The sequence below is a fragment of the Pholcus phalangioides genome, unplaced genomic scaffold, assembly GCF_987345545.1.
Source record: "Pholcus phalangioides strain wild (caught in Gottingen) unplaced genomic scaffold, Ppha-v1.0 ptg000012l_1, whole genome shotgun sequence".
Classification (NCBI taxonomy): Eukaryota; Metazoa; Arthropoda; class Arachnida; order Araneae; family Pholcidae; genus Pholcus; species Pholcus phalangioides.
The window spans coordinates 11,868,538-11,880,663 of record NW_028301605.1 but is presented as its reverse complement, the minus strand read 5'-3'; the positions used below and the strand labels follow the sequence as shown (position 1 = coordinate 11,880,663).

General features: G+C 38.1%; 1 protein-coding gene across 1 annotated transcript in view; it reads left to right on the top strand.

Moving 5' to 3' along the window:
- Nucleotides 1-11,176, top strand: part of LOC149079590 (echinoderm microtubule-associated protein-like CG42247) — a 35,081-nt gene extending 23,905 nt beyond the window's left edge. Inside the window, exons 14-18 of the mRNA XM_089240430.1 lie at nucleotides 7,217-7,314; nucleotides 7,679-7,772; nucleotides 7,862-7,954; nucleotides 8,070-8,206; nucleotides 10,939-11,176. Coding sequence (XP_089096556.1) covers nucleotides 7,217-7,314; nucleotides 7,679-7,772; nucleotides 7,862-7,954; nucleotides 8,070-8,206; nucleotides 10,939-11,070 — 554 coding nt within the window. The 3' untranslated portion in view covers nucleotides 11,071-11,176. The remainder of the gene's footprint in view (nucleotides 1-7,216; nucleotides 7,315-7,678; nucleotides 7,773-7,861; nucleotides 7,955-8,069; nucleotides 8,207-10,938) is intronic.
- The last annotated feature ends 950 nt before the right edge of the window (nucleotides 11,177-12,126 follow it).

Here is a 12,126-nt window from a genome sequence, read left to right as displayed (position 1 = left end):
GCCATCGGAAAAGACAGAGCAACAACTTCTTAATTGGGTTCTTTGGCACACGGGGATGGTATAAAAAGTTTTTTATTTTTATTTTATAACTATACAACCCCTTACAACATGAATGACATATCTGTGTTGGGCACGTGATTCGGATACTTTTTCTAGTTGGGTAATACCCAATGGGTATGTCTCAATGACTAACGGCTCGCCAGTAAAGTGCCATACGCCCTGTTACCCATTCAGTCTGCATATGCACGAAAAAAATAGTTTGAGACGAAATACAGTCGACTCTCGTTTTAACGAATACCGTTATAACGGAAAAAAATATTATACAAAGATACGCATTGAGCGGGTTATGGACATTTCAAAGTGAAGACGTGAGAATTTATTGAACTTTTCTGTGAAATCAGCAGATGCATTGAGTCTCAAATAAACGGATTTTAAATTGCTTTAAATGTCGTCATACGCTATTTTAGATTTTTTTTTCTAATGTCCACAACATTGTTCTTGCAGGATAGGAAAATTGTATTGAAATTATTTGGCATGTTGCAGGCCATTAGTAGGCCAATGTGGTGTCAATCTTAGCGGAAGTCCCCATACATTATCTGCTTGGATTGCATATAGAAACCAATCAGCACAAACCAAATGACGTTAAGACCGTCTTAAATATGTTTAAAATCACGTTTTTCCTGTTAAATTGAAAGGAATGACATATGAACATTTGCGATTGAGACACAACAGCTAATTTATGCAATTAGGGGACGTTCAAATATTACGTCATCATCGATGGGGGGGGGGGGTGGTTTGGATAATGCTTACGTCATCAACCACCTTTTATGAAAATATGAAATACAAATACAAATACAACGCCACAACAGGCAAATTGCCCAACGAGGTGGCTGACTTAAGAACATCATGGATCCCCGAGCCATTTTTTGGAGTCCCTACCTACCACTGCTACACCACACATGCACCCCCCCCCCCGCGGAACCCCCCAACGAACCGGTACATGCGGGAATGTGAGTGTACGTGTAGTGCAACCTGACGTAAAGTTTGTTTCGGTGTAATGCTTGTTATGTGTAGTGCTGTCATCTGCCCCCAGTTTTTCTAACTATGAGTGAAGTGTTATGGTTGAATGATTTATCGTTGTAGGACTGTTGCTCTCTGTGGCGAGACTTTTTAACGGGGAGATCGGCTCGCATTTGCGCCTTGAAGTTGGGAACCACAGAAAACCAACTTCAGCCGACCACCACTGTGGGGTTCGAACCCGGATCCTCGCATCACGAGTCCGGCATTGTAACCACTCGACCACCACAGCGGTAATATTTTAATGGCCTTTTTTAATTCCAATATTTTTAATGGCATCCAAAAACGAGAAAACCTTTTCGATAGTTTGTGGGCAATTGAAGCAACATCCCCCTATTGATAAGTGCCCTACAGAGCCACTTTAGTGATCTCAATGTTTCACGGATCCAAGTGATCTTGAAATGTGTCCGGGCCGCTTAAGTGCTCTGGAAATGTGCCACGCATCACTTAAATAATTGAGAATGTGCCGCTGGTAATTTGAGTGATGTGAAACCGCACTGGGGGCCAGTTAAGTGCTCTAAAACTACGTCACATGTCACTCAAGGGCTCCCTAAATGTGTCACGGATCTCTTAAGTGTTCTGGAACTGTGTCTCAGGTCATTTAAGTGATCTGAAAATATGCCACGGGCCGCTTAAATGTTCTGGAATTGTACCACGAGACACTTAAGCGATCTGTAAACGTGCCGCTTAGTTTATTTTTACAAAATTAGGTTTGAAGAGGGCAGGCAGCATCAAGTAACTCCCAGGGCCATATTTGGTCCACAGGCCAAGGAACTTTATGTGATTTATCATTATATGGCTTAGAGGGTGGGTCGCAATGAATTTATTAAAGACAAATTTTGAGTTCATAGCCTTCAAATAACATTGAAATTAACAGAAATTGATTATAACAACATATAAAGGTATTTTCTTCCAAAATTTTAAATTTTATAAAACTTTTTTTTTTTGCATTAAAAAAATAAATTTTTGATCTTAACACGAGAGAGCGCCCCCCCCCCCGTATACGTCTCTGATCCCACCAATATGTGTTAGGTTTCAGAGGAGCAGAGCTGATGGCGAAATTTTGCTGATAAGGGGGAGGGGGGTCAGCGTTGTGCTTACTTTTGCTGACAAGGGGGGAGGGTCAAAAAGGGCTAAAAATTTGCTTACGTAATACTTGAACGGCCCCTTACAGTTTCTTAAGTTATACAATAATGTAGTTTTAAAAAATTTAATTTCGCGGGTATTTTTCCTCATACACATGTTAAATGGTCTTTTGGAGTTCGTTATAACTGAATTCGACTTTGTTTCTTTTCAGTGGAGGCAATGGGTGTTGGCACCCCCCCCCCCTCCCCAAAAATTCATTAAAAAAATACCCCAGAGCAATCGTTCTTTATTCGATTTTTATAAATATATTCCCCATAAGACCACTCAAATTCAGAGGTGCCGCGAGTTCAATACCCAGTTCGTCCTTGTCAGAAAACTTTATTGACACAGGGGTACAACAAAAAATGGCGACTTGACCGCAGCGAAAAATTGCTACCGCAGGGAGTCTCCCATCGAGGGGGTTAGCGCACCAACCTCTCGATGAGTATAAGAAAAAAGCCTGCCGTTCGGAATCCGCAATAAATTGTAGGTCCCGGCAGTGGCGGATTACCGCACAGGCGCATGAGGCGCGCGCCTAGGGCCTCGGCAGAGCGGGGGGGCCTCCAAATAGTTGTGTGCTTCATCCTACATATGAATTTACATGCGTAACAACAAAGCTCTTGAACTAAGTACAGTATCTGCTCTCCCTTTTTTTTGAACTGAAAGAAAAGAACAATTTACAAGACGCAGCTCTCAAGGGCCAGTTCTTCCCCGACAAAGAAAGAAGAGACGTTGTAAAGCGATCATTCAGGGAGGGTCATTTTCAAACAGTATTTCCCTACGAGCACAAGCAGGAGGAGGGGTGAGAAGAGCAGGTCCTAATGTCTGTCCGAAATGAAAATTGGAGTGAAGGCATAAACAGATGTCTCATTCCACAGTATTAAATGCTTTTATGGGCACCAATAATACGACAGCTTGGGTGTAAGCTTTTGTATACAGTATAATGGATGGCAAGATGGCTATCGGCAAGCGGCGACATCGACAGGAAGAGACACTCGTACTAATTAAAATGAATGTAGTAGAGCTCTTATTGTGATTTTGTCTCCCACTTGTTTGAATGAAATACTATAAGCTGGTTCAAACAACATATACATTTGCAATCTATGACTGGAACCATACGACCATATGACAAAAAAAAAGTGGGGTTTGAAATGAATGCTGAATGACATGCATTCTGAATCACGTGATTTTTCTGTTTCTCTTTTAACACTCCCTCCCCGGCTGAAAAAAATCAAGGGGGGTTTCTTTTCCTTCTTTCTAAAAAAAAGAGCTACATTTTTGGATTGATCAAGGAGGCTTGGGTAGACAACATCTTTGTGTCAGACCGAAAAGTGTTTATTGTTAATGTAATTGTAATGTGTGTTATTGTAATGAAAAAAATTTTCATGCCGATCCTCAAGATTTCCTTTAGGATTTAGATTGCAGAATCTCCAAAAATAACGGTAAGCAAAACTAAAAATATATAAATTATCTGATAAATTTTTATTTGAGCATTTCAATTCAACTACAGTAGTCTCTCGAGAATTCGGTCGTGCTCTAATCCAGCACGTCCAGTAGTCCAGGATATTTAGGTGGTGTGGTGTCACTTTTCTCCTGATGCCCTAACCCCTTAACACGTCCTAATATTTCTTAATTGCTGATCAAGTCCTGACTATGTCTTTGCGCGAAATTTCATATATTATTTCAATGGGTTTCTTCAAAGTTAATCCAGCAATTTCGGTAAAATCTGGCACACCGTGGTCTAATACGTACCGGATTAGCGAGAGTCTACTGCAGGGGTCTTCCAACCTTTGAGGCATAGCAGGCCATATTGAAACATTTTATAAAGTACGCGGGCCACAATGTTATACTGTGGCATTTTTCGTTATTAAACGAAACGGGGGGGGGGGCATAATATAGAAGATTTTTATTCACTCTGAATACAAATAATACAAAGGCAAAGGCCACAACAGGCAGAGTGCCCAACGAGGTGGCTGAAAGAAAAAATAATAATAATTCATATAATAATAGTAAAAATAAAATAGAATAAACAAATAAAAAATAATAATTTCTAAAAAAAATTTTTTAAATAATTTCTTTCATTAAGTTTTATTCATTCTGAAATAATTTCTTTCATTAAAAATATAATTCTAATATTTACTCTGATATAATTTCTTCCCTCTATTCCCTCTATTGAAGAAATGTTTTTCTATTAAATATTATCAGTATCTTTATATCAAATCAAATATATTATATTTGAGATATTATCAAATCTTTATTAATCAGTAATATTAAATTACTAAAACTATGACGGATCTCCATTTTTGCCGTGTGGCTGAAGGCACCAGGACGGACATCTTAGATTACTAAAAATATGATGCAGAATTTTACTGTGATTTTTTTTTTTTTAATGGGAGTGTGATTATTTTTCATCTAGTACCAGAGAATATCATTATATTCCCTTATCTTATTTTTGTGTTTATGGTTTCGGTGATGCAAAAATAAAAAAAAAGTTATGATTTTCATAATATTGTTCATTTTAGTGAACCATCTCGTTCTTATTAGGGCCAAAAGGGTGCAGTGGTGGATAAACGCAAATTTGTGGGTGGGGGCGGTGGTTGTGACCATGTGTTCAATTTTTCAGGACGGTTCTGATTTTTTTTGGAAAAAATTCTGAATTTTCCCCCTTTTTTAAGCAAATTTATTTTCTTAGTTTGTTATTCAGTCAAAAACGTAGAAAACATTTTTTTCCCCATTTAATTTTTCTGCTCTCGGGGGGGGGGGGGCAGCCCCTACCTTTAATCCGCCCCTGATAGGGGGGGCCTCCAGTTCAGGTTGCGCCTGGGGCCTCCCAAAATCATGATCCGCCACTGGGTCCCGGGTTCTAATTAGCCCTCGTGTGCAGAAAATGACCGTGGTACGACAAAAATGATTAATGATCAGACCACTCAGTGCCGGTTGAAGATAGCTTTGAGCTAAACTAGATGGCTATCCGTCTGTCTGTAATAGCATGAAAACGATGGGGTTTTTTTACAAGTTTTCATTTTTCACCCATCTACTTCTTGGATTGCATTTACTACTAGCACTCAAAGGAATGTCAATGAATGGTCAATAAATCTTTGTCTGCTTTGTCTTTATGGCAGCCCTCTTTGAATGAAAAGTCTTCGAACACACACGACTTTCTGTTTTTACAGTTACTCCATTTTGCTTTAAACCTCTTCTATAGTTTGTGTCAGGGCCTACTGCCCCCCCCCCCCAAGTCGTAAAACCACCGAGATCACATGCAACGCTTTTTTTTATTTCCTTCCTCATGTTAATGTTACTTGAATAGCGGAAAAATTGCGAAAAATATATTCTATGAATTTTTTGTTTGAAATTAAATTTTTTTTAGTCAGAGTGACTGAAAAAATTTAATTCCACAAACTTCTTCGTGGCCCCAGTATCAGTAGCCGTGGCCCCCTGGAATATCATAGGGGCCCCCCTGAGGCCATATTGCCCCCGGTTGAGAACCACTGCTCTAGGTCATGGTTTCGTTTCTCGCCACTTCAAAAGATATATACACTGAAGAGCCAAAAAAACTGGTCCACCTGCCTAATATCGTGTAGGGCCCCCGCGAGCACGCAGAAGTGCCGCAACACGACGTGGCAAGGACTCGACTAATGTCTGAAGTAGTGCTGGAGGTAACTGACACCACGAATCCTGCAGGGCTGTCCATAAATCCGTAGGAGTAAGAGGGGGGTGGAGATCTCTTCTGAACAGCACGTTGCAAGGCATCCCAGATATGTTCAATAATGAGGGGATTTAGGTGGCCAGCGGAAGTGTCTAAAGTCAGAAGAGTGTTCCTGGAGCCACTCTGTAGCAATTCTGGACGTGTGGGGTGTCGCATTGTCCAAGTCCGTCGGAATGCACAATGGACATGAATGGGTGCAGGTGATCAGACAGGATGCTTACGTACCTGTCACCTGTCAGAGTCGTATCTAGACGTATCAGGGGTCCCATATCACGCCAACTGCACACGCCCCATGCCATCACAGAGCCTCCACCATCTTGAAAAGTCCCCTGTTGACATGTAGGGTCCATGGATTCATGAGATTGTCTCCATACCCGTACATCAGCTCGAAGCAATTGGAACCGAGACTCGTCAGACCAGGCAACGTGTTTCCAGTCCTCAAAAGTCAAATGTCAGTGTTGTCGGGCCCAGGCGAGGCGTAAAGCTTTGTGTCGTGCAGTCATCAAAGGTACACGAGTGGGCCTTCGGCTCCGAAAGCCCATATCGATGATGTTTCGTTGAATGGTTCGCACGCTGACACTTGTTGATGGCCCAGCATTGAAATCTGCAGCAATTTGCGGAAGGGTTGCACGTCTGTCACGTTTAATGATTCTCGTCGTTGGTCCCGTTCTTGCATGATCTTTTTCCGGCCGCAGCGATGTCGTAGATTTAATTTTTTACCCGATTCCCGATATTCACGGTACACTTGTGAAATGGTCGTACGTGAAAATCCAAATTTCATCGCTACCTCAGAGATGCTATGTCCCATCTCTCGTGCGCCGACTATAACACCACGTTCAAACTCACTTAAATCTCGATAACCTGCCATTGTAGCAGCAGTAACCGATCTAACAACTATGCCAGACACTTATTGTGTTATATATTCGTTGCCGACCGCAGCGCCGTACTCTGATTGGTTCCATATCTCTTTATTTGTATACGCATGCCTGTACCAGTTTTTTTTTTCTTCAGTTTATAACCGTTACCACGCTCACCAGGGATTCCTCTTGGGTTGCTCGGAGGAAAAATAGGCCTGAATGACTTAGACATATTTTTCAACTGAGCAACCAAAAGTTAAGATTTGGTAACTGACCCCCGTGGGATCTCCAGTAGGCGTGATAGCGATTGCATTTGCCCTCTGAAGACCGCACACATAGTGTGTTGAAATGCATTAGGATTTTAATATTTTTTCCTTGAGTTTGCCTTTTTCGTTTGTTCCTTCTCGGACCAATTAGCATTACTTAAGCTTATTATATACGATTACAGATGGGAAATGGTTAGCCATAGGCAGTGAAGATGGAAGCGTGTACATCTATGCTACACAGAATAAAGGTTACCTGTACAAGAGATCTACAGTTCTGAAGGTAAAATGAAGCAATATTGAAAACAATATTCTTTCTCTTTATATATGCGTGCGTGCGTTGCGGTAAATATGATAACTCCATTTCGGTTATTATGCATAATCACTGAGCATTTTGGTTTGACAAATTTCCCTTATTTCATCACTTTTACCAGTGATTATGCATAGTACCCAAGCGTTGTTGATAAATTTTATTAAGTACTAACAACATTCACTTCTACTGGCTATTATGCATAATACCCAAAGGTCCATATCCAGACTCAGTTATAGTTGACTATATGTCAAGTTTGACTATATTTAGTAATGTACATACTAAATAAGCAGTTTCTTATGTATCTTCTACTATATTGGAAATGATTACTTATCAGGGAGATAGCAAAGTTCTGAATGTGGACTGGTCTCTCGACAATAAAAAACTCCAAGCAGTGACCACAGACAATGAATTCTTTGAACTCGTTTTATGTAAGTATTTGCATTCATTTACTGTAAAAAGAACGGGCCAAGTTCTATTTGTGTTTCCAATTCAAGGAATGTTTCTTCTTTTGAAAAAGGGGATATTGCTCAAGCACGAAAAATAAAAGACAGTATATCAAATCCAATCGACTGGAATGAACACACATGTACCATTGGGCACAATATAATTGGTGAGTAGAATTAGTTGATGTCTATGTCTCTCTCTCTCTCTCTTCACGATGTCTTCAAAAATAAAAAATGCATGGCGCACACACACAATCAGAGACATATGTGTTCTCGCCATAGGTATCTGGAGCAGCTTGCCTAGAAAAAGAGTAATTCACTACAGTTGTCACAAGTCCGAGTCTGGGAAATTGTTTGCAGCTGGTGATAAAGATGGTATCTTGCGTGTGTATGAATACCCATGCAAATCATCAGATGAAGTAAGTATATACTCGCTTATTCGTGGAGTTTAAATTTAATCTTGCATCAAACGAGTAACTGAAAAGAGCCCCACTTACAGTTTCAATAGGCCTTCACTTCTCTATATTTATATGAGGGAGGTAAAGGGCACCATGTTCATTTTCGTCAATGTTGAGATAACGCTATTAATTTGAAGTACTTTCGTTACACTACACATAGGTATAGGACACCAAGTCCTATTCCAATAATAACAGAGATATTCACATTATGAAAAAAAAGCAAGCTCCATAGAAAGACATACTTAAAAAATCGCTAAACTGCTCTCTAGTAAAATTCACCTTTCGCAACATGGCGCCCTTTACCTCTGGGATACAGAAATATAGGTGATTCTCACGAAATTGGACTAAATTGTGTCCTCAGCAGTTCACATTAAATACATTTCCCACACTTTTTTTTTGTCACTTTCTATCTAATTTCTGAGAAAAGTTGCCACTCTATAATAATTTATTCATCAACCGACTTTTAAAATTTGCTTGAACAAATTTTTATTTCTTAAGGAATATGTTCTCCTGGCTGTCCCCAGCACATTTTTCCAATTTTAAAATAACTTCCTGTCTTAAAAAAAAAATTCAATAATATATTTTTTATAGGTTCGGTATGCTTTTTCGTATTTAATCTTTATGATTCTAAACATTTGTTATCAATAGCTTATAGCCAAATAAAAATTTCGCCCAGGTTTACTTTCCCTTTGGAAAACATTGGTTCAAGTCTTAAAACATCAGTTGTCACCAATCAAATTTTATGCAAAGATGGTTAAAAAAAATGTAGCAATCACTTGAATCTATTTTTAAACCATTAGAATTAAATTAATTCACAAATTAGATTTATTCAGGAAAAAAACGAGGCGAGTTTTTTTATTAAATATCCTTTTCCTGGAATTTTTTTGGGAGAAATATGTAATTGGAAATTATTTTCACTTTAACCATGTGTTCCCGTTCAGACATCTATTATTTCTGAAAAGCACATGTTTGCAATTTTTGCAATGTGCTTAGTTTCTTTTATCATTGTTGCAAAACATGAAAATGTCTTTCTCCTGGCATTAAGTAACTAGAAGGAAGGTTTGATCATAAGTTAGGGTTGACAAAAATAAAAAATATTCAGGTTTCTCGGTCGCAACATCAAGCTGCCGTAATGTTCCATCTAAAAGACTGCTTTGAGAGTGCATATCATGCTCTAGGAAAACAAAGACAAATTAGAGATCTGTTGTCTCACACAAACTTGACGAAAAGGAACAAGAAATACAAAAAAAATTTCAATTGACAAAAAAACTGTTTGGACTATCATTGCTTGTCCAAGTTGTAAATGGGCTACCAAAATAGATGGAAGATGTTCTGATTGTCAATCATTTATATCAAGTTATGAGCTGAAACAGGCAAAATATTTCGTCGGATCTCTCTTTTAACATTGTTAAATTTAAATTAATTTTTTTCATCGTGAATTTTTTAACAAACTTCATTAATGACTATATTTAATTCATCAGCAGGTAAAGAAGTGTCCCTAAGATTTTATTTTTTTGTTTGACATTCAAAATGGCGTCTTGAAAAAAATTGTTTTTTGATAATGTTTTTCATTTTTTGTCTAGTTTTGTGAGAGAATGATTTTACATATACATCATATGACGAGAGAATTCTTCCAGTTTCCGTCTGATTTCTGGACAACTTATGAGAAACTAAAATTATCTGCGCTATTGCTTGCCATGTTTTGTCCACTCATTTTTCTGATTTAATCACAAATTTTTTTTTATTCCAGTAGCATAGAATTATTTTGAGTGATCTTCAAACCATTGGAGAACTGTTTGAATGTCTTTGCCATCAATTTGAAACTCAGTGATTATTCTTTAGAGAACAAAAAGTTTAAAATTACTTTATATATGTCACTGTCAAAGCCTGAAGTTGACCGGTTTGTGAACTGGCCGACCAAGTTGACTCGGCCAATGTACGAATATGTTGATCCCTATATATGAATCACTATCATATTACTTTGATCGTTAGGGTTAGCTATGGCTAATTATGAATGATCATAATTATCACACAAAAAATATGCCTATGTAGCGATGACCCTGAATCATAGAGATCATTATATGAGGGCTAGGCCAAAGCTAGAGGAAAGCCAGAATTTCAGACATTGGCTGGGTTAACTGAGCCAGCCAGTTTGCAAAGTGGCCCAACTTTGGGCCAGTAACATATACTGTATATATGTTCGTTGCACTCCCCTCCCGGAAAAAGTTGAAATGATGGGCCTGATGAGGGTTACCCCAAGATAGATTTGCTTGGTATAAACACAAATGAAAGCAGCATGTTGGCTACCAGACACACCCTACATGGTGGTAAAAGATTAAAATTTCAGCAGGTTTTAAACTCTTCGATCAGAAATGCCATGACCATGCACTACACCTGCATAAGAGTTCAATAGTCAGATGTTATCATAAATAAAAACGTGCAATTTGCAACTTCCACCATCTGATGTCAGACATAGACTGGAGTTGATAAAATCAGTAACTATTTTATTTAAGTATTGGGACCAGGTCTGAACATTCACTTGGCAACCTACGTGTGATTATTATCGAAATAAAATTTTTGCAACATGATTTCTTACATGTTCCATTTGCTATTTACATAACATTAATAACAGTATTCTAACCATGTGTGTGGAAAAAAAATTGATTCTTTCCCCCCCCCCCCCATGTTATCAGGGTATGTATCATCAGAGAAAACAAGGATCCCATGGAATAACTTCCGTTCGTTTCATGTCTGATAACTACTTAGTAACTGCAGGTGGTCCAGGAGGTGCTATTTTCATTTGGAAGCTTGTAACATTGAAATAAAAATCACCATATATTGATCATTTTGACTTCTCATTTGGACATTGGAAAATCATGGTGGATGGTAATGCTAGTTGTGATTTAAACTGATCTGTGATTTTTTTTAATTTTAAACCAGCTATAATTTTTGCTCTATAATAAAACTCTGTTAAGCTTTCCTTTTATAATGTGTCTCTCTCATAATAATTGAAGTTGATGGTATATAGTTGACAAATCAGGGTCTCTTGTTGGCCGTATAAGTGCTCTCACCACTAAGGGTAACCAGTAGTTTGTATAAAATGAACCAAAAAATTTCATATTATCTGTTCTAGTCCCTTTGTATTTCAAAAAATTCAAAATTTCAAATTATAACTAATACTTTGTTTTCATTATAGTAATAAATTAGTGTTTGAAAATAAAACATTGTAATATGCAAAAATTAAGTTCCTCCCCATTTTCTCCATGTGTGTTCATCATGTTTCTCATACCTGTGTTCAAAGCATTATCCAAAAGCATTCATTCAGGTTTTTGATGGTTTAAACCACAGTTTTTGACAGTTTATTTAACATGATGAAATAGTACATGTGTTATTTACCTGTTAAACCAGTTCTTCATACTTGCAACATCAAAAACACAACCCTTAAACATAATTCCCAACTTTTTGATCTAGAACAGTGGTTCTCAAAATTTTCATGCTTCATGGTGAAAATGCATATGTGACGCCTACCCCTCCCTTGCATGTCATCTCATAACTAATGCTTAGCATTACCTACTTTACTGATAATCTTTTCATGCTTTTTTGAACAGATATTTTCATGTAATCCCTCCCCCTCCCAGGGCAAGCAAAACTGATCTCAAACTTGGAAATTTTAAGAAAAACATATCACTAAAACATATCACTATCCGCTTCTTCCATATTAGAAGCAGTTTCATGAAGAAAGTGGAAATCAAATGAACTTTACATAGGTTTAAGAAATTGTACAGTGGCTATCATATGAATCTCAACTCACGGTTTCTCCCAAAGCTTTCAGCCGCCTCCTGTAATCATCTAATTTATCTCCATGTTCAGTCAGGAGAACA